Here is a 21,535-nt window from a genome sequence, read left to right as displayed (position 1 = left end):
TCTTGTAACTGTTGGCGAGTCAGCTTTCATATAGACCTCAGTTGAATGGGATTCAGCTTGGTCCAGACTCTAGCTGGGTCATGCCCTCCTCTAGTGGTTCTGCAGTGTAGTCGGCAGGCTGCACGCCAGACTCTGGCGTCCTCAGAGAAAAAACTATCGGGATATTTGCAAGACACGGGCTGTCCCTCTGTATAAAATCAGAAAAGAGTTCATAAGTCAAACCTCAACTTCAACAATCGCCTTAGTGTAAAGAACCTTCAGAATATGTCAAAGCTGAGTGAATATTTGATGTGAAATTGGAAGCAATTTGCAATACATTATTTATGTTTGGAATATTCGAAGCTTTTTGGAACATTGTAGTTTACAAATCGGTGTAAAGGTACATGTATACATGTACCTTTACACCGATTTGTAAACTACAATGTTCCAAAAGTACATACAGTTCACATTATTATGAGCTTGGTTTTCTGTTGGAATAATATTAAACAGCGCTACATTCCTTCCACTTGTGATACAAAATCAGGTCGCAAGAAGACTGCAATTTGTTATGATGTCAAAATGAGGAAGACAATGCATTCCATTGATTTAAAAAAAATTAAAGATAAAACATTAAACATTTTTGGGCTAACTCTAAAATATATTAGAGTTATGAAGTGATTGTGGAAAATAACATGAAAGTGATGTGTAAAAGAAACTAGCAATGAGCACACACGGAGACTGATAATATTAGAACGAAAAAATTACCAAATTATAAAAACAATATAAATGGTGGTTATTATGAGTTAATGTAACTCAAATTAGGCTAGCTCGTATCTGTATTACCACAACACTGTCTCCTGTACCGCCAAGGCTACACCTCTATCTACTATGTTAAACAAAGGATATGTAAAAAAAGTTTTTTATTGATTCTTATTTCGGTAATTTAGTTTTTTACCATAGTAATATATGCTTTAGCTTTAATAAAGGCTTAACTAAAAAATCTAGTTGTAAAGCTACACATCACTCCTAATAGTTAACCTAAGAATTGCCGTGTTAAATATATTGTTTAAAAGCTCCGAATTTTTAAATGTGAAAATCCAAAATACCAACATTTTTGTAAAAAAAGTATTAGAGCTTGTAGTCAGAGTTATAAGGCTTTTACTCCATATTAATAATTAATATTAAATATTAAATTACTCCACATTAATATTAATAACTTATAAGGCACTTCAGAACACATCTATGTTTAATATTAATAACTTATAAAGCACCTCAGAATACATCTATGTTCAAAGTTCTGCTATGTATAATATTAATAGCCCTAAAAACAAATGATTTAAACATGGCAAATATGCAACTCGTGGAGTCTTACCTGAAGAAAGTTAATCCACGCAACAAGAGAGTCTTTACTGCTAGATCCTGTGATGCACATGGCCATTATGGTTCCCTCTGGCTGCTCGTGTACAGAGGGCGCTGCTATCACAGCACGCTTTTCCTCATCTTCAGCACCTGCACAAACAGTTATTTAGTTCACAGTTAAGGTCACTTTTTTCAGCAATTACAATTTTTGGATTCACGTCATTATCAAAATAAAAACTCTAAGTTGACTTTCTTCAATTTTCAAACAAAATTGTTTATCTTTATAAAGTTTTTTGGAACTAGTTGTTCCATAACATTAACCACGGCACAGTAACGTTTACATACTACTTCACCTAACTAATTGCATGACCTAATGCAATGGAAAAAGCTTTATCAATGCAAAAACCTGTAATTGTTTTCCCTTGTGCAACTGGTTTGAACAGTAGCAGATAAATCTCAATTACAGAACAATGTTGACGAATGTATCCTTAAACATTACAAGTAAAATGTGTCTCACCAATAAATGTGTAGAAACCTGAGCTAACATCTTCCTTGTCCACATCATCGACCCTCTCGTTATACTTTAAAAGATCAGGCCGAGGATCAGCCCGCAGTATGAAGTAAACGAGTACTTGATCTTTTAGCCAGACTTTAAAACCTCCTTCCACAAAGAGTGCCTTCCTTTTATCATGTTGGTTGAGCAACTCCTAAAAATGGTTACAGTCTCTAAATACGATTTGTCTTGACAATAACCTTTCAATAAAACATTTTAAGGAGATGCAGAGTAAAATTAAACACGTTCTAACATATAAACTGTTTGTCAATTAATGGTCTACGTTCAAAAATTAGTTCAAATTAAGTATTGGCAAAAATGGTCCTCCGAGAAAGTTTAATTTATATATTAAACCTCCTGCTCTTATGGTTGGTTATCCCGCAAAAGATCCTCAAAGGTTTGACACTAGACGTATTGGTAGAACTTTATAGCACATGATCTGGTGCTATAGTGTATGCTCTATGCATCAAATAGACATCATAGGAAGAGTTTGACATCAATTGTTACTATGGCTTCACAAGTGGCACGCTTTTTATAGATTTACCGAACTCCTAAACTACTACACAGAAGGAGAGTAAGAAAATGCATCTAAACTGCAAACAGAATCACACATGGATCTGATTTAATTTGTTATTTATTAAAATATTTTCAGCAAGAGCAGAGATAGGGGCTACAAGACATTCCTAACTGGATAATCAAATTTCATGGTTTGAAATTAATTGCGTCTGGCTACAGGCCAGTTTCATCTATTTAATGCTTAGAGATGAACTTAAAATGCAGTATGTAGGTAAGGTAGGTTTTGTCAATCAAGACTATTAAAGATTTGACATAGTTTTGGTAAAAACTGATGATCTGAAAGAGTTAGCAATAGCTACTGCCACGTGTGCATATATAAATCTTGAATATGCAGAGTGTGTACCTACTCGTTGTGAAGGGCTGATAGCACTCGCAATAAACGTATCGTCTGAGGCAGACTCCAGATCCATAGAGTCATACACAGTGACGTCATTTAGCTTGTCAACCGCCATTCTATTCAAAGCTAATTCTGCGAGTTCCACACTCTAAATAGTTCATAAGGCATCGGTTCATCATCATACCATGCACATATATTCATGCATGAGAATGAAAGATAAGATTTAGCTGATACAAAAATGTATTGCAAATTATCCCACATCATTGCTACATCGTCATAACATTATCATAGCTCCGAAATTCTTGAAAGCAAACTGCTTTCAGGTTTTGACTAGAACCTCTAGAAATATGACTTGGTGTTGTTTGAAAGCTGCTGGTAGCCATTACTGATATTATAGATAAGAATACAGTAGAGAAAAATTGCGGCTTCTGATCTAAAAGCCATAGAATATTTGATAACAGACAATCGAGGTATTCCATATCCCTCATCTATCTACAATACTTCTGTCTATGTTACAGAAGAGCCATCAAAATGAGGGGTGATATTTAATCCAACCCGTATTCAGTGGTCAGCTATATAAACCAAAGCTAATCAACTCAACAAATTCAAAGCATAAGCTAGTCAAAAAGGTTTGTACAAAAATATAACCAACAGTTTATTCTCTAGACAAGCAGTAAATGTGGCATATTTACCTGGTAAACTGAAAAGAGTAGCCCATCCGCCTCGAGTAAAGTTTATACAAGAAAATAAATAAAAATAAGGTTTTAAAATCATGCCAAGGCATAAAATATTTTGACCTGCCATAAATGAGTTATATTACTTACTGAACGAGGAAGAATCATTGGTAGAGGATACGGATTCATATGTTTAAACTTTGGCATCCAATACATCATACGCCGATATTTCTTCATCACATACGAATGCTTACCAAATCTGCTGACTATTATGTCCCCCATCGAGTCATCAGGGACAACTCCTACAAAGATCAGTGCAAACAGTGGAGTCAGCAAGGACAACTCCTAAGAGGATTAGTGCAAACAGTGGAGTCAGCAGGGACAACTCCTACAAAAAGCAGTGCAAACAGTGGTTATGTGTCAGTCAAAAAGTAGTTCCAGCAAAACAAAATACAGTCAACCCTTGTTTGTTCAATCTAACAAAGACTCGGCCATTTTCAGACATTTAAAAATGAATGCTGTACTGTACCATACATTAAACAGCCTATATTGTCTCGTACACAATCTCCTAAGTTACAACACGGTACAATATGCATATACAGTATACATGAGAGAGTAAAATATGGTTATATCTCTAATAAGATACAGTATAATATTAATAACAGTAATAATAACAAATGAGAATTACAGTACAGCACTCTGGCGGGAAAGTCATGCTCACGCGTCGCTCGCAAGACTCCCTATCGATCGATGTTGTCATTCTTTGGACACACAAAGCTACATCGGACTGTGGACATTGTCCATACCCCGGACATTGTCCGAACAGTTGGAAGTCTGAAGAAGCGGGAGTCGAATGTACAGTCAAACATTTAAAAACAGCAGCTGGTTACAATAGTAGCAACTCGATAAGAAAAACCCATTATTTCCTCTTAACAATATTTAGCTGATGTGCTAAATAGGCCTTGATGAAAATTATATGGGTGGACAATACTTATCAAGTATAGCCTACTAAACAGTGAATACCCATGACATGTAACCTTTAAACACACGAACCTTGCGCTTACGTGAAACATAACTGTTATAGACAGTCAGAAGTATAAAACAGACCATTATTGCCCATGGCTGAGAGAAGCTCCATGGCTGTGTGTTGCTGTCGAGGGAAATGCATGAATTCGGCTTGAATGAGATTTTTTGCAACGAGTTCTCCTTCAGGAAATACTTCCATGAGTGCCTGCAAGAGAAAAAAGCTATGAACATTACTACATGGAATATTATGTATGTACCTGAAGATACATACATACTACTTGATAGGTACTGCGATGCAGTGATACTCAACGGTGAACAATCACCTGGTCTTACACCTCACACTAAAACACTCATATCAACAGCATATAATAATAACAATTACTTCAAATATATCCAACTAATATCACCAATGAGTTTTTACCTTTCTAAATGATGGCCTATGAAGCCAATAGAGTGCAAAGAATCCATAAACAGCAGTAGTTGGTGTTCAGTAATACACTAACCCTTAACGCAAAGATAAAACTAAATTTGCGTATGGAAAAGCAGGGCCACTGCAAAGCACCAACTTCTGCAACAGAGACTTGAGCCATTGCCGAACTAATGATGTATTACATATTCAACAATATTAAATATCTAAATGGTATTCCCACGACCAAACGAGCGGAGCGAATGTTTGAGAGTTTTAATGATAAATGCATGTGCCACAACTTACGAAAATTATTCATCAACAACGTCGCAAACCCTTGTATCGAAATCTCATCAACAAATTTAACCATTTTTTGTAGAGCCGTTTAAGTATAATAACGAGACAAAACACATATAAACCTATTTAAATATATTACCAAGTCTTTGAAAAGTGTCGACAGTATCTTAAAACTTACCCATCTGATCGGATTATACATAAATAGACAGATTATTAATTCAGCCAAAAATCGCCACAAAACGCTTGAAAAGCTTGGTTTAATAATAGTTAAGACCGGCCTACGATACGCCAATAAAGCCGTGTGACAGATAGTAGAACTATTTAGCAGTGCGCACTTCACGAGAAAAACGTGCTCATTTCACCAGCCTATGGCATTGTTTACTTGCTAAGGTTTCTAATGTTTTTGTTAGATTTAATTATAAGAATAATTAATCGAATTTACCAAAAGGTTTCTGTAATAAACGCAGACCGTTTGAGGCGTAGACCGATTTACAGGTACGAAATTGTGGTACACAGTTTATCAGCCTATGTTTTTCTGTCCAATTACCGAAGGTTTCATTAAATTATTTAAAACGTTAGCCGAAATTCTTTACAATTTCTGTACAAGCTAGGGCCGAACTACAATGCCCCTTTATGACGAGAACATTTTTTTATTTTGCTACAGTTTGCAGAAAACTTTCAGGCGCGTGAACGCTCATACTTGGTTTCTGTTAAAGATCGCTATCAAAACCATTCTACATACAACACAACCAACTTTCAAACTGTGTATAGTACACAGCAGCTTGCCATTTTATTTGTAATTTTGCATTTCCGAGTTATAATCAACATATTTCCTTATTGTTGTTGTTAAATTACATACATTACAGTAGGTTAGGCCTACAGCTTTAATTAATATTTATTTTATTGTTGTAAAACATAGGTTTGAGATAGTAGCAGATTAGGTGTGATTTTTTGTGTGATTAGGTGTGATTTATTGTTGTAAAACATACTTTTTGACAACTACTTTCTCAACAACCAGCACTGCCATTTCTTTTTTCCATTATCACTTATTCCATTATCAGGTCATGGGCTGTATGACAGGGGAATTTCTAATACTTATGATAATGATACAGTTTATTCAAATATGCCTACCAATAATTCTAAGATGATTCGGCAACAATGACAACAGAAACAATGATGATCAGCCATCCTAGCACCTAACAAAACTCAAAATACCGTAAAACCTCTATTTGAATGTCATGGCGCTCTTTTTTTCAACCCTTTCTCTATAGTGGCGGTCAAATAGAGGCGGTGTTCAAATAGAGGTGGGTCTTGTATTTTTCAAATGGCTTGTCAGAATTTTGGGAAGATTAATTTAATCATTTTACGGGCGAAGCGAATGTCGCCTATATTTTGCACTCCCCTTCGGGTGGAGCGACATTAACTCTTTTGGATGCAATGAATTTGTTAACTTACCTCCAAATTGTCATAATCTCTAGATAAATATGCATTGAGAATCCGAGAAATATCTTTACCAGTTAATATCTATTGCTTGCAATTAACCTGCGATGACATTATAGCCTGTACCCTGCTGTGCAATTTGTTGGAGCTTTTAATTTTTTTATTTCACTCTAAATTTGAAGGCATATTTCATTTTATAAATATATTTAACAAATTTGCTTAAAAGCTCATCGCACTCATTGATATGTTTGCTACAGTTTGCAGCCAAAACTGGCTTTTTATGTGCAATAGAACAGGAGTTATGAGCGTCGATCCATTGTAATATCCGATTACTACAAAGATGCTATCAAATAATATGCTATGAATCTGCATATTTATAAGCTATATAATAATAATCTATCAAATGCTACAAATATATATTCAAGAACAAGTGACATAAATGAAAGCATCCGAACAAATTTTAGCAGAGCAAAACTTTTACACATTGCATTTCACACAATTTTTAGCCTAAAAATAGTCATTCATATACCATCGTAAATGTAAACAGTTTTTCACATAGTCGAAGTACCAAGACCGTGTTAAACAAAAAACTACCATTAGCCTGATACAGTTACTAAATATTTCATGGTGTTACTTTCAAAGTTGCGATGAAAAAAATCAAAAAGCTTGGAGTTGGAAAACGGACTTCGATATGAATAAAAACAACGAAAGACTTAATCGATGTAAACGGGTCATTATTAGTACGATTTTGTGGACACTTTTCTCCAGATCACTTGCTATTATGGTTCGTAATAGAATCAAAGAAATTCAAAGTAGCAGTCAAATAGAAGTGGCATTCAATTGAAGGGTTTTCAACCCTTGAATTCGTATTGAACCTCTATTTAACTTAAGCCTCTATTTTTCAACCCTTCTCCTATATCGGCGGTCAAATTGAGGTGGTGCTCACATAAATGTGGCTTTCAATTCGGGGTTTTGCATTAACTTAAAACCAAATAGTACTTGAATATTTTTAGCATTTGACATCTGAAAATTCAGAATTATTCTCCTTATTTGTAATAGAGCAACAAAACATCAGCCATGTGACGAACACTAATTTTATCACTTCAAGGTATACATAAATTATATAATTAAAATTGTATACATCTAGCAACCATTCAACAAGCATTACTGTAAGTCCTTTTTACCTTTTCTATAAATAATTTCTGCTAGCAATTGTAAACCTGCATAAAATACACCTACCTTGTATACTTCTACATCTTTGTGTACATCAAAACTTTGCATTTCTTTAACAGCGCCTTGTATGAAGTCCACATGACCTCTCTTGTACACTGATTGCTTTTGCAGATAGATATCAATGGCCTGTTAAATAAGTTATACATAAAACTCACATTAGATATTCGGCCTCTAAGAAGGCATGTAAGAATTGACTTCCTGCGATTGGTGAGATGTAGGTATGAGAAAGTACAATAGTGCAGGTGACAGTGCCGTACAGGTGACAGCGCCATACAGGTGACAGTGCCATACAGGTGACAGTGTCCAGTGCAAAAACAAAATAAGCTGGCAAACTGGCTGCAAATACTTATGTAATTATCTCCTTTTGTTCTTGACATATACATGGATATGCACACGTATGCATGATAATTTGTAAATTATTTGACAAAATTGGTTTGAATTATGATTTCCTATTAGTGTTTGTTTAGTTAAACTTCATAAGAAGTCACAAAGTTTATCAGTACATGAACAGTGGTTTATAGTCATACTTAGCTTTGACGGATAAACATTTAAAATGGTTATTACGATTATTATGATGGTCAAAAAGGTAATAATAAAGTAAGTCACTAGGCAACCAGTGAAGATTACTACAAGGAATACAAAATGACTCACAAGTAGGCCCATTAAAAAGGTTTTAATGACTCATCATGAAAATGAAAACAAAGTAGAGATGCCCCGATTCTAATTTCACCAGCCGATTCAGATACCGATTCGATACACCGATTCTTATTGAAAAATAATCCGATTCAGATCTTTTGGGTTGCATAGATAATTCTCATTTCATTTTCTCATGATTGGCTGCAATAAATCATATCGCCGTAATTGGGAAATACCGCACTTTGTGATTACGTCCTGACTAAAGCCAAAAGATTCCTCAGCTGTGTGGATGTTTATTAGGCTATAGACATGAAATAGATTGTGTGACAGGCTCGCAATTCATCAAGTAAAAAGAAGGAGCTTGCAGCTGATGATTTGTTATTAGTGTAGCAGGCTAAAATACGGTTTTCTGCTAAATAGTTGACCTGTAAAAAGTATCTGAAGTTTCTGATTTTTCAAGAAAAGATCGGCCGATACCGATTCAGATACTCAACACCCATATCGGCACCAATACCGATTCCGTTATTAGTATCGGGGCAACTCTAAAACAAAGTACTGTCTTGGACTAAGAGGTTATAAACCCACTTGCATGAAAGTCTCCTTGTCTCTGGCTTCTTTTAGCTGCGCCAACTCATTAAATAATTCCAACTCCTTTCTTTGTCGGTAGCGTTCTTCTTTCCGCTCAGCAACTGTACCTCTAAAACATTATTGCCCCAAAAATTTATAAAAATAAAATAAAAAGGTAGCAACAGAAAGTATAAAGCTTAACATACAGATTACAAAAGTTGTTCACACTCTACTTACTCTCTGTGTTCTGTAGCATTTGTCGTGTGAAGTGGTCGTAAAGGCGAGTATGTAGGAAGGGTTAAGATGGGTGCCTTTTGAAATTGTGGGTTTTGAAAGACTCGATGAGTGAATTTTGAAACTCGTTGAAGCCTGAGACATCGGAGGCAGCAATAGCTGCAATCTGATTAGAAAAATAAACCAAAATGCTTTTATAGTAAAAACAATACATGTATGTGTTCCTTAATTTGACTGCAACTGGTTCAGGGGCATTCTGAGCAAAAACCTTTGTACTTTTTGTATGCTGCAATCAGATAGTGTAACAAATGATCATTAGGAAAATGCATAGCTATGCACTAAACCCTAATAAGTAGACAATTTCTAAAGGATAATGATGGTGTGACGCATAAGACTTGCACACGAGACAGCTCATAAACAACGGTACATATATGATATGGTATGGTATGATCAGAGAGCGCAAGAAAAGTTACAAATATTTAGATATCTCCTACCAAAGTAATACTGCAGAGCTGTGAGCAGTAGGCTTACTACAATTGCAATAAGGCTGACTAGACTAACTAAACAGTTTTTCAATAGAAATTAAACATGAACAAAATTTACACTGACCATAAAAAAGCTGATATACACTGATACGTATTAGATATCACACTTCAACCATAAATGCAAGGTAGGTAAGGTAAGCAAATTGTAAGTAATAGTAACAAGCTCTTTTCCCACTAGGCAACAGAAAGATGCCATTTAACAGAGCAAAAATCAGCTTCCTCCTCAACCACATAATTCATTTGGTATACCTTATAAAAACAATTGTCTTTATTATACTGATTTACTACCTATGTTTCTTTATTAGTTCTACTTTGCTATCAGTGTTTGTGAGATAGCAGTATAAGTTTATACTTGTAGCGTAGCATTATTCAGTAATCATTATATGCAAGCTTAAATAACTAACATAAAAAGTATAGTCTTACTACGATTCTACAGCAATAAAAGCGTCGTATACAAATATTACTATAATGCGTACTGTATGAACGGTTGTGTTTCAAGTTGAGTGAACAATTGAAAATACAAATGGGGAAGCGCTTGAGCTACCAACAATTGTCACAACTAAAATAAAAACAAATATGCTATGAGTACTGCATGTATCATCTCACCAGCAGCAACCGAAGTCATTAATAACGTGTTAAAATATTGACAATTGGACGTTTACGGTTTTTCCTTTGCGAAAATACGCTTGGTGCTTAATGACACCGGCGGCAGCCTGTAAGTACACACTTGTTTTGATCCATTATACGTTTTGTGATAAAATAAAATCAATTACAATAGTACACAGGCTACAACGTTTGTAAGATGAATTAATTTAGACTCGTTATATATTTCTTTAACCAATTAAAGTTACCCATTGACGCTTGTGCGTGATTTCGATGCATGTAGCAACAGCATCCGCTACACCAATTGGCGCCTGTAGTACTCATTAGTAGTTCACTAAGTTTGCATTTTCGCCGTGTCCGTACTACTTACTTGCATGTACAGAGTGCTACAAGTTAAAGTAAATGTTGCATAAGTTTTTAAAATTTCAAATAATAATGTAAATGCGGTCTCACGAAGACTTCTTATTGACGATCACCGTTCTGAAATCGTGAGTACATGCTTTTTCTATAAATCCTCAACACGACACTTCAACTGTCGCTTTTGACAAAGCATGCAAGCAATTATATGGACGTAATCATTTTTGGCATTGATTATATTTTGGGTCATTTGTGAAGCCCTGTGTTCTTTGCAGACCTTTAAGATGTTGTTTCAGTTAGACTGCACTAAGTTTGATGGATTTGTCAGTGTACAGTAAAACATATTATTCACTATTTGCTGTTACAAAACATTTAATGACTTCAACTTTTTATTGGGTCATGGAAGCAATTTTTTACTGTCAGCAAGCTTGCCAGCTGAAATTTTATGGAGCTAGGTGTTTTTATATATCGAGCCACTGCTTTTTAATCTTGAAGCATGTGAGCTGCACACCAGTGCCTATCTTGAAATGGATCGTACTTTTCTAAGGTTGAGTTATACAATTATTCTCATTGCTGTTTATTCCGGTTTTGCCTAAGTTGCTAGATATATATTTTACTTATGGACACTTTCTTATGGCTAGATGCTTGTAAAACTGCTGGATTTGGTTCTGTAAGTTGGCCTTTTGTTGCACATTTATAGGTTATGACTTGAGAGCTGTTAGCACTGAATACACTGATGTACAGTAATGGGAAAACCACAAGTACCACTGGTAAGATTTTGTCAGTGCTTTTCACCATCTGGTTTTCTAATCAATTCAATAGTTGCTTTCATAATAAAGAACAATCATCTTTTTTTGCCTCTCTTGAGCCTTCTCATATTGGTCATCTTTATGTTCACAACATCAAATAGGTTGCTGCAGTTACAGATGTTTTCAGGGAAAAGTCATTCTGCACTTTTATATGATGTTGAATTTTTGTGACATCTCAACGCGCAACATCACTTATACTCGCTATTCATCTCAATAAGAATAAAACCTATTCTGCATAGAATTTTTGATCTTTGAAAAGATTTTAAATTGCACTTAGTCACTAGATGGTTTCATAGCTAGTCTCATAGCTAGTATTATAGCTAGTATTATAGCTAGTCTCATAGCTAGTCTTATAGCTAGTCTTATAGCTGGTCTTATAGCTAGTCTTATAACTAGTCTTATAGTTAGTCTCATAGCTAGTCTTATAGCTAGTCTCATAACTACTCTCATAGCTAGTCGCATAGCTAGTCTTATAGCTAGTCGCATAACTAGTATTATAGCTAGTCTCATAGCTAGTCTCATAGCTAGTCTTATAGCTAGTCTTATAGCTAGTCTCATAGCTAGTCTCATAGCTAGTCTTATAGCTAGTCTCATAGCTAGTCTCATAGCTAGTCTTATAGCTAGTCTCATAGCTAGTCTTATAGATGGTTTCATAGCCGGTCTCATAGACGGTCTCACAGCTGGCCCCATAGCTTGTCTCACAGCTGGTCTCGTAGCTGGTTTCATAGCTGGTCTCACAGCTGGTTTCACAGCTGGTCTCGCAGCTGGTCTTCTAGCTGGTCTCACAGGTGGTTCTGTTAATCAGCTCTTTGGCGTTATTGACAGAATCTTTTGCAAGTGGCGGTTTATCTACGTGCTTTATCTTAAACTCATCTGAGCATCTAGTAATCATTTTCTGCTGCTGTTCGCAGGTTCAGATTCCTTGCTTCTTGCCTAACCGCACAGCCAACAATGGCCGCCTGCTTCGGAAGCCTCAGCCTCGCAAACTTGAGCCACTCCGCCAATGTCTCACACCGGATTCATCTCCAGAACCTCATGCTGTCAGTCCTGATCCGGACCTTTTAGCTGAAGAACAGGATGCTGTGGTGAGTACAAGAGTCATAATCAGTGATTGGTTATGGATGGTAGAAGCTGAGCTGTGATTGGTTTGTTTGTCAAAAGGAATAGACTGCTAGATTTCTGCAAATCTGTGGCAATTAGTTGTCAGTTTTCATAGACTGTTTCTGTCATAACGTGTAGATAGTAGCTATATATAGAGTTTATTGTATAATACACAGTGAGCTATAAAAAGATCAGTCCAGCTAGACTCTGAATTCCAATTACGCATGCTAGGCGCATTAGTACCAACGATATCAATGCCTATTACTACATGAGACTATCACAGGTCAATGTAGAGTTAAGTGTACATATGAAGGCTTGCAGCTTAACATCACTATTCAGTTTAGGGCATCTGTTTGTTTGTAAGAATTTTCTGTTCTACTTTGTGGAAACCATCAGTTAAGTAAATTAATTCTATGAAAGAGTAACCCTAAATTTGTATAAACATTAAAAAGTTAACAGCGTTTTCGTTTGTTATCTCCCCTTTGCTTTTGCGTCTGTTAGTATCTTACTGTTACCGTCTGTGTCTCATGTATTGCAGGATGATTGGTTACTCGCCGTAAACATAGAACCTCAACATGTTCCTGCAGGTCACACAACACCTATAGATCCTCCTCAGACAGTGCGCCGATATAGGCCACGTCCTGCGGTGCGTCTTGGTAATTTTCTGTTTGGTTTCAAATTTTTTCTATTTTATTTTGCGTTATGTGTTTTAAAATATTACCAACTAGTAATATATTTGTGCCTATCAAAATACCATGCACATAAAAGAGGTTATAGTCTGCAGCGTTTCAAACTGTCTTGAGTGTATGAAGGTGTTCTTTAGTTGTGCTACTGATCCACGTACTGCTATAAATTACATTTAATAGGTTTTAAGTTCAGATATAGCCTATACTAATAGTGGGAAACACACTTCACGTAAAATAATAAAAAATAAACTTTTTTATCTGTCAGCAAAGATTGTCCACTTTTTTCGTGATCTAATAACGTCTTTACAGAAACGTATAGTCGATGTTAAACTTGTGTAAAGGATGGTTGATAATAAACCCCTCTTAATCCCCTCTTAATCTTATAATCTTTCTAAAAAAACGACTATGCGCTGCTATCAGTAAAGCTAAAGGGCCTCACTGTAATTTATTCCAAAGAAGACTGTTATCTGTAAGTATGGGCAGTCTGCTGTCACCAGATGCCGTAGCTAAAATTACTGCAGTGTATCAACAGCTGTCATATAATGTACTCACTCTCTAAATATTATGTTAGCAGGCTGTCTGGCAGATGTATGCATGCACTCTGTTTTATTGCAGCCATCACAGGAACAACAGACATCTAGAGAGTATGACGGTCAGATGACTCAAGAGATGGCTGAAGCATATATGTCTTTGGTTAAATCTCGTCCTATGCCTACGGCATCAGCCAAGGTTCTCCTTCACACCACAGTACATGCAGGGCCGCAAGGGTTACCACCCCCAAAACCTAGAAAGCCTCGAAGTGTTATTCCCTATGAAACGGTGATGGGTAAGTTCATCATGTTTTTATTAGTTCATTTATATAGGGGAAACTCAATAGACTACAGCATAGGAAAATAATTTAATAAAGGCAAAATGATAATGAAATCATTTAATAGAAATGCATTTTTACGAGAAATTCATTTAATAGAAGGGCACTTCATAAATGAATCATTTATTAAAAGGGCACTTCATAGATGAAACATTTAATAGAAGGGCACTTCAAAGAAGAATAATTTAATGGAAGTGTGGTTCATAGAGAAATAATGTAATAGAAGGGAATTTCATGGGAGAATCACTTAATCAAAGGATTCATCTTAAAGGAGTTATTTTATGAAAGAGCATTTTGTTACACTAGTTGGTCAGATGGTCCAGTCTGTTGTTATTTGGGCGCCTCGCAGGGTTGTACATACTTCATCAAGAACTTGGCAGGTTTTTCACAGAGGAATTATGTTCTCATGCAAGAAGCTTGAAAAGACCATGGTAGTTCTTATCCAGAACTGCTATTAACAATAACATCAAAATCCCTGTATTTAGCTCCGCAGTAGTAGATTAAGCAAAACATTGAAAGCGGGCATAAACTCAACGTGATTCCCTTCTTTAAGTTGGAAAAAGCACTTTTGATAGGAAGAAAAAGTCCTCTTTTATTTAAAAAGTCCTTTAAACATTTTGTGAAGTTTTGGCTTGTAGGAGTTATTCCCTCCTTTTTTAAATCATCGAGATGATTCAAATAAATAATTGATAGTTTTTTATTCTAATAAACATAATTTCAGTATCTCTTCTCTATCGCTGAGGAAACTAATTTGGTTTGTAACAGAGAAGGGGCCAAGCGAGCTGAGCCATATGCAGACGTTGAACCTAGGCTCGGCTGCCGAGAACGATCCTGCCTTGAGGGTCAATGAGTTTTTCAAAGAAGTTGCGAAAGACATGAGCATTAGCCAGGAGTGTATAGAGACTGTCATGTTTTCAAGGTGCGTTTTGCATATTTCCTGAAGTTGCGTTCTCTTTAATGATTTTGTGGACAACTTCCCTAGCCATAGCGCCTTGTGTGACACGGCTGTGCTGTGTTTTTCTCGGGTAGGGCCCCAAGAGAATATATATGAGCTAAAATTATATATAGATTACTACAAGTTGGGATGGAAGGTATCTATCATTACATACAGCTACATGTGAATGTCCTTAGAAATCTTATAGGGTTTAGTTCTGCTGCTGCTAGATACAGTTTACAAAGGAAGCCACCCTGATTGTTAACTGGATTCATCTTTGTTGTGAAAAGTTTCCATAGCTTAACCTGCTTTTTGTTTTCAGTTTTTCTGCTGAAAACATAATTATAATTATGATTATATAATTATAATACTAATTATAATAATATAATAATTATTATAATATAATAGTTAATAATATATAATTACCTCCTTGGAGTATCATGTATAAAGTTCACTTGTAGGCTAAATGAGTTATTGTCTTTGAGATTCTTTATTAGTAAAATATCCAGCATCTTTCATTTTAATATAATTGCTTGCAGTGTTTTAAGAAAAAGATAAGGCGTAATGTTTGCCATCTTCTAATCATTAGTATTTTCTAATCATCGATTACAGGTCCAATTTTGAGCAGCTCACGCAACTAGTCCACGAACAACTTTCCGTTGAGGCCAATCGAAAGAAAGGAAAGATAACCCACAAAAACCTTAACCAGCAAATTTCTCAGAAAGGTACCTGGAATACATTTAACAGCCTCAAAGACTGACTCTATTATTCATAAATGACTCGTAATAAATGCCCTTCACTGGTTTGTCATTTTTCAGGCTCATTTAATTCAAAATTCTCACACTTTTCCTACTAACATCTTTTACAAACTATATTCTACATAAATTTACTAATTATATATCTATAAATGAGTAGATTGTATTCTGTAGTGTCATTATTCTTATGACTGTAGCTGTTGAGCCATCGTTGATTTTTATTAATGGTAGAGTTTGGAGTCACAGACCTGCCGTAGTGGCTTGTTATGCATAGCAGATTTTGGAGCGACAGAGCTGCCATAGTGTTATGAAATCAGCTCGTTAACTTAGATTCCTTATTGCTGTTAGTATGTCACATCAGTCATATCGTTGTACATTGTACAGCGTATGACATTGTGACATTGTACATTGTACCAAAATTTATACTACCATTCATTTGTGTGCTGAGTAGGGTTGTCCCCCAGGGGTTGCACTCTCTTCTATTCATCCCCAAGGGCTAGTCTGAGAGGTTATAAAATGCACCCTTTCCACTGACATAGACATTAATAAAAAACTACCCCTTATCACTTCATCACTACAAACTAATTGTGCCTTCTTTGTTCATGAATACCCCTTTCCACTGTGTTGAAAGGGGTATTCATATACCAAGCTAAAAAGCATAACCTTTTTTTAAGAAACACTCTAGAATGTCAGGCCACCAAAAAACACCCCTAAAACGTGCTTTTTCCGTCGAGCCCTTGGGGATGGAAGTTGAGAGTGAATTCCTCGATTCACTGATAATATACAGACCCCCAGTACTCTCATACAATATTACAGAGCTGCCATATCGACCTTCTTCTCATGCTGTGACTGGCTCAAGGGTTCCTCAGACTCAAATTCTTATACAGATGGCATCAATGCTCACAGAACAAATTCAGGCTACAGCAGAAGGTAGACATTTTTTTTCTACTCGTAATATTTAAATTTTTAGTGTTACATAAGATATTCAGGTGCTCATCAGAGGTTTCTGTAACAGTTTTATCTGGACCAACCTTTTCCAGTCATCCAGTTAATTTTCTTATCATTGCATTTGATGAGTTTGAGTCTATCGCCAGTCATAAACCTTTTCATATGTTTCTAGAGTGATCACGTGAACACTTGGGTTTCTACAGTAATCACATGAACACTTAGGTTTTTACAGTAATCACAGAACACTTGGGTTTCTACATTAATCACATGAACATTTAGGCATTGAGCTAGAAATAAGAACCTTTTTGGTAATTGCCAATTTTTTCTCCTTTTGTCTCTTGGCTTACCGATTGCGCTACATTTTCATCTTATTACACTGAATAGGGCGCAACATTCGAGCCCTGATCAGACCCTTTCCTAAATGGGCCCCGAGCAAACCCATTGATGAGATGCCTCGGGCTGAAATTATTCTCTACGAACAAGCTGACACTCCAACTGAGGAAAATAACCTGCAACTTGTTGTCCGGTAAGCAAGTCATTTGGTTTTGTTTCTTGTTGACTTGTGAATGTTGATAGATAACTATTACAGTATGTTGATAGTTCGTTAATACTAACAGCGTATGGGGGTTTGACTGTAATATGCAGTAGTTTGCCATCGTAAATGTTGGTACTAAGGCTGACCTGCATGTCAATGACTGACAGCTCAAACACGGTATTGAACAGTAGTATCTTTTGAGTAATATCATTGACTGTAATATCGGATATAGGTAATAATAAATAGAAAATAAATGCATGTAATATTCTGTCAATAAGAGGCTCTACTGTAATGTACTATAAGAAGTGGTAAAACACTTTAGACCTGCAAATTAATGACCTTGGCTCTTAGTAAAGGTCAAGGTCTGTGTATTCGCAGAACATATTTACAGCAGTTCAGGAGTTAGTGGTATCATATATTGTACTTAAGCATAGAAATATAATTTGATCATTACTTAGCAGGTTGTTCATATATTTATAGAGGGGAGGGGCAAGACACACCCGGTGTTATAATGAGACACACATCTGAAAAGCATTTTATGGACTCAAAACGTAACCGGACTCCATTTGGTGAGTATTTAGTTTGTCTGCTTAGTTGATCACCACATCAAAGGCTGCCAGAGTGGTATTCATCCTTTGATTTTGTATGCATTTGCAGATTTTGCTGGTGAAGGCGGCCTTGACCCTACTGACATAGCTGTTCTGGATGCCTTAGTTACTGGAGGCGCAGTTCTCAGTCTAAAAGCACACTTTATTGAAACAATGCCAGACGTGTGTCCAATTACACAGACTTTGAGATATTTAAATTTGTCATTTAATAATTTTACGGTAAGTAATACTTTTTGAAGTGTTTGTTGTTAATCTTCAAACATAGCCTGTTTTGTACACTAAGCTTTTTATGGTTCTAAAACAATAGTATGCCTCAAAGTTCTGTCTAGAATGTATCACTTGCTATTCTAGAACATACTAGAATATTTTAGTAGGCTGTATACTGTTTAGGTGTCTGTTGTTAACAGCGGTACTAGCTACAAAGGCTAACAAAACAAATGATAGCTTTCTGCCTCTTTAGATCGCCAGTAAATACACTTAAGGGTTACCTTTCAGAACACATATTGTTATATGCTCTGTTCCTCAGAGCGATGGTAAATACAAATGTTGCATTTGATACACCTTCGGTGTATATGAGAGAGTTAGTCACTAGTCACAAGTGTTCTATGTTACTCTTAAACGGATGCTGATGCGGGTGAAATGGTGTTTTATACGTATTTAATATGTTTTGGTAGTGCTATTTTTCAATTGCTTGAAAACACTAGACCAGGTGTTTTTGGTTTTGTTGCTCAGATGATCCCACCCGAGGTGCTTACACTTACACATCTAGAGGTTCTTAAGCTAAGAAACAATCCGATATCTGAAATACCAGATGAGATAAGGCACTTGAGATATCTGAGAACATTTGAAATTCCATTCTGCCTCATTTCTGAAGTTCCCCAAGGTCTGCTCACTCTTATCCACCTACAGTACCTTGACCTTTCCTACAACAAGCTCACCTTCTTGCCTGACAAGATAAAGCAACTCCAGTGAGTAAATCTCTACTATAATAAAAGCCCATGTCCGTCTGTCTGAAAACACATTTGAATGTTGCAAAAAATTGCTTCGCATGGGTTTCGAACTCTCACATTTGGTTTAGCAACCAGGCAGGCTACATTCTGCACCACTCGACCACCCTGCTGTATGTAAGAATAATTGCAGACATACTTGTTACGCATGACGATCTCCCACAGTGCACTGCACTACCATCGTGCTAGTACGTAAATGAGTTCTCACTCGTACTCATCTTCTTGGCCATTTGCATTACGATCCATCTATGTTTTACAGTTACTAAAGTCATAAGTTTCTGTTGGATGGAAGCTTTTATCTATCAGTCAACTCCGGCAAATATCAAGAATATTTTGTACTTTTTAGCTTGTATCTGTTGCAGTTCTTTGCTAGAAACTGTTGGCTACTAGGCAGCACCCAAAAAATGCATCGATGGATACGCCTTCAAATGGTACCTTAATGGTACAAATTCATAGTCTTCATCTATAAATCTCAAAGTCCGTCATTCGGTGTGTCCAGCTATCGCTATTAAAATCTAGGATTTAAAGATCCGCTTTGCACTGGATTTGATCTCAGAACCTCCCGCTCAGCAGGCAATAACCTAATCAATTAACCAACGAGAAATGCAATGAATGCATTAGGCAATATGTTGGTTAAATACACATGGCACTCTGTGTTACGCAACGTCTTTAATGTTTGCTCTCACGGCTTGTATTAGTAAGTTTAGCAATACGGATAGTAGCTTACTCAAATTAGTCATTGGCAATGTGCCAGGCTGATGGCAAGTGGCAGGCAACTTCATTACCTGCCACTGTTTATAAGCTGATTTTAATACCTGTGCAACGCCGGACATTCGGCTAGTTCTGTATAAAGCTAACAAAAGGCTTAACATCAAATATGTTCTGTCCCTGTAAAAGCATCATTGTTGTTGTCTCAAGTTGATTGTATTAGATTCTGTAATATTACTGTTTTCTCTATTTCTTGTTTATGTGTTCAGAAGTCTGCAGGTGCTTTTTGTGGAAGGCAACCAGCTAGTGGCTCTTCCTTGTGCCTGCTTGGCTATTCCAAACCTCCGCTATATTCGTGTCCGCAACAACTTCATGCACCCGATATTCTGGCCAGGCTACATGAAGGACAATGATGAACCACAAAGCCTCAGGGATTTAAGCGGGTTGCTCATGAAGCAACTAGATCTTGACACTCGCTACGGCAGCAAGCTGCCAAAGGCTGCTAAAGATATACTCAGCTCGTAAGTGTCAATTGTTTAGAGATTTGTGTGGAGGGTAAGTCTAGTCTTGGATCCTAGATGCTTAGCTGTTGTTCTCAGGCTAGCAAAAAAATAGTACAATTACTAATTTTTAGAATATGCTTTGCTGAGCCTCTGGTTTCAAAGAGTTAATACAAGTGTATAGGAGTTGCATCTCTATAACCAGAAACGTTGTGGATCAAACAAGAATTAGTTTTCTCATCAAAGTTTCAATTTTTCATTCTGGTTGATCACTTTTACTACTTTTGATCGATGAGCAAATTTAAACAGTAGTTTTTGTGACAGGTATGACCATGCACAGCCTCAAACCTCCATCAATCTACTAAATAAATACTTGAAATTTTAATACAATTACAGCGTTTCCAAACAGAGCAAAGTTATTTAAACTCCAAATACTGAAGGAGACTTTGAATGGCAAAGCTACCTTATAGATGTAGTTGTTTTGTGTATATGCATATGCATTGTTGAACGAAACCAGTAGAGGTATTTTGTCAAACTTGTATGCGTTCTAACGCATGGTATCAGCAACTTTAGGTCCGATAAAATAGATTTTTTCGTCTTTTTTAGTTTTCAAGTATTTGTTGATGAAACACATTTTTTAGCTCACGGCGCTTCATGAATGCTTCTTACACATTTCAGAGGGAGGACGTGTGACTGCTGCCATGGGCCCATGATAGGCAATGGACTGACTATAATCAGACCCGGCAGCATATATGGAGTGAAGAATGTACCCTTCATGTTTAAATCATGCTCCCACTACTGCTCCAAACTCTTCACACAGAATAAGGCCAGACTCTCAGAACTAGTTCTCAACTACACCGAAAATCTCGAAGAATGACTCCAACCAATTGCATTACAGTTTATCCTCAACTATTTTTACTACAATTATTTGCTCCATACATCGTGGAGTTGTCTTCTCCTTCATTGTATTTTACGCTCAACCTGGACTTAAGTGTCCTTCAAACTGTGATTGTGAAGCAGTTATAAACTCTCTGAGGAATGTCATTGATTATTCATAAAATATAGCATTAAGAGAGGTGACAAAACTCAATTATGGGAAATTATAGGAAGTCAAAAGTTCAAATGTTCAGTAGAAGCGTGCACAGACAACCCTGCACAGCAAGGACTTATTTTATATATAGAGAGCTTTAGACAAGCCACCCAATTTCTTTGAATATTGCTCAATTATATCTTCGCCACAGTAAAATGTGATTC

General features: G+C 36.3%; 2 protein-coding genes across 2 annotated transcripts; one reads left to right on the top strand and one right to left on the bottom strand.

Annotated features, from left to right (window-relative positions):
- Window positions 1-52: 52 nt before the first annotated feature.
- On the bottom strand, window positions 53-10,565 carry LOC137406533 (evolutionarily conserved signaling intermediate in Toll pathway, mitochondrial-like). The gene is made up of 10 exons (XM_068093128.1): window positions 10,469-10,565; window positions 9,321-9,483; window positions 9,102-9,213; window positions 7,887-8,006; window positions 4,586-4,709; window positions 3,629-3,780; window positions 2,815-2,952; window positions 1,856-2,045; window positions 1,352-1,488; window positions 53-187 (listed from the first exon to the last, which is right to left on the bottom strand). Exons 1-10 carry the CDS (start codon window positions 10,485-10,487, stop codon window positions 53-55), a joined length of 1,290 nt encoding a protein of 429 aa, XP_067949229.1. The 5' UTR covers window positions 10,488-10,565.
- A 269-nt stretch (window positions 10,566-10,834) lies between these two features.
- Window positions 10,835-21,535, top strand: LOC137406532 (uncharacterized). The gene is made up of 14 exons (XM_068093127.1): window positions 10,835-10,953; window positions 11,523-11,592; window positions 12,543-12,716; window positions 13,271-13,378; window positions 14,034-14,244; window positions 15,052-15,205; window positions 15,833-15,945; window positions 16,792-16,905; window positions 17,308-17,449; window positions 17,939-18,027; window positions 18,116-18,285; window positions 18,799-19,034; window positions 20,051-20,302; window positions 20,960-21,535. The coding sequence occupies exons 2-14, from the start codon at window positions 11,569-11,571 to the stop codon at window positions 21,156-21,158; spliced, it is 1,986 nt and encodes a 661-aa protein (XP_067949228.1). The 5' UTR covers window positions 10,835-10,953; window positions 11,523-11,568; the 3' UTR covers window positions 21,159-21,535.

The sequence above is a fragment of the Watersipora subatra genome, chromosome 10 (assembly GCF_963576615.1).
Source record: "Watersipora subatra chromosome 10, tzWatSuba1.1, whole genome shotgun sequence".
NCBI lineage: Eukaryota > Metazoa > Bryozoa > Gymnolaemata > Cheilostomatida > Watersiporidae > Watersipora > Watersipora subatra.
Note: the sequence above shows the minus strand (reverse complement) of the source record. Positions and strands in the feature narration are given on the sequence as shown.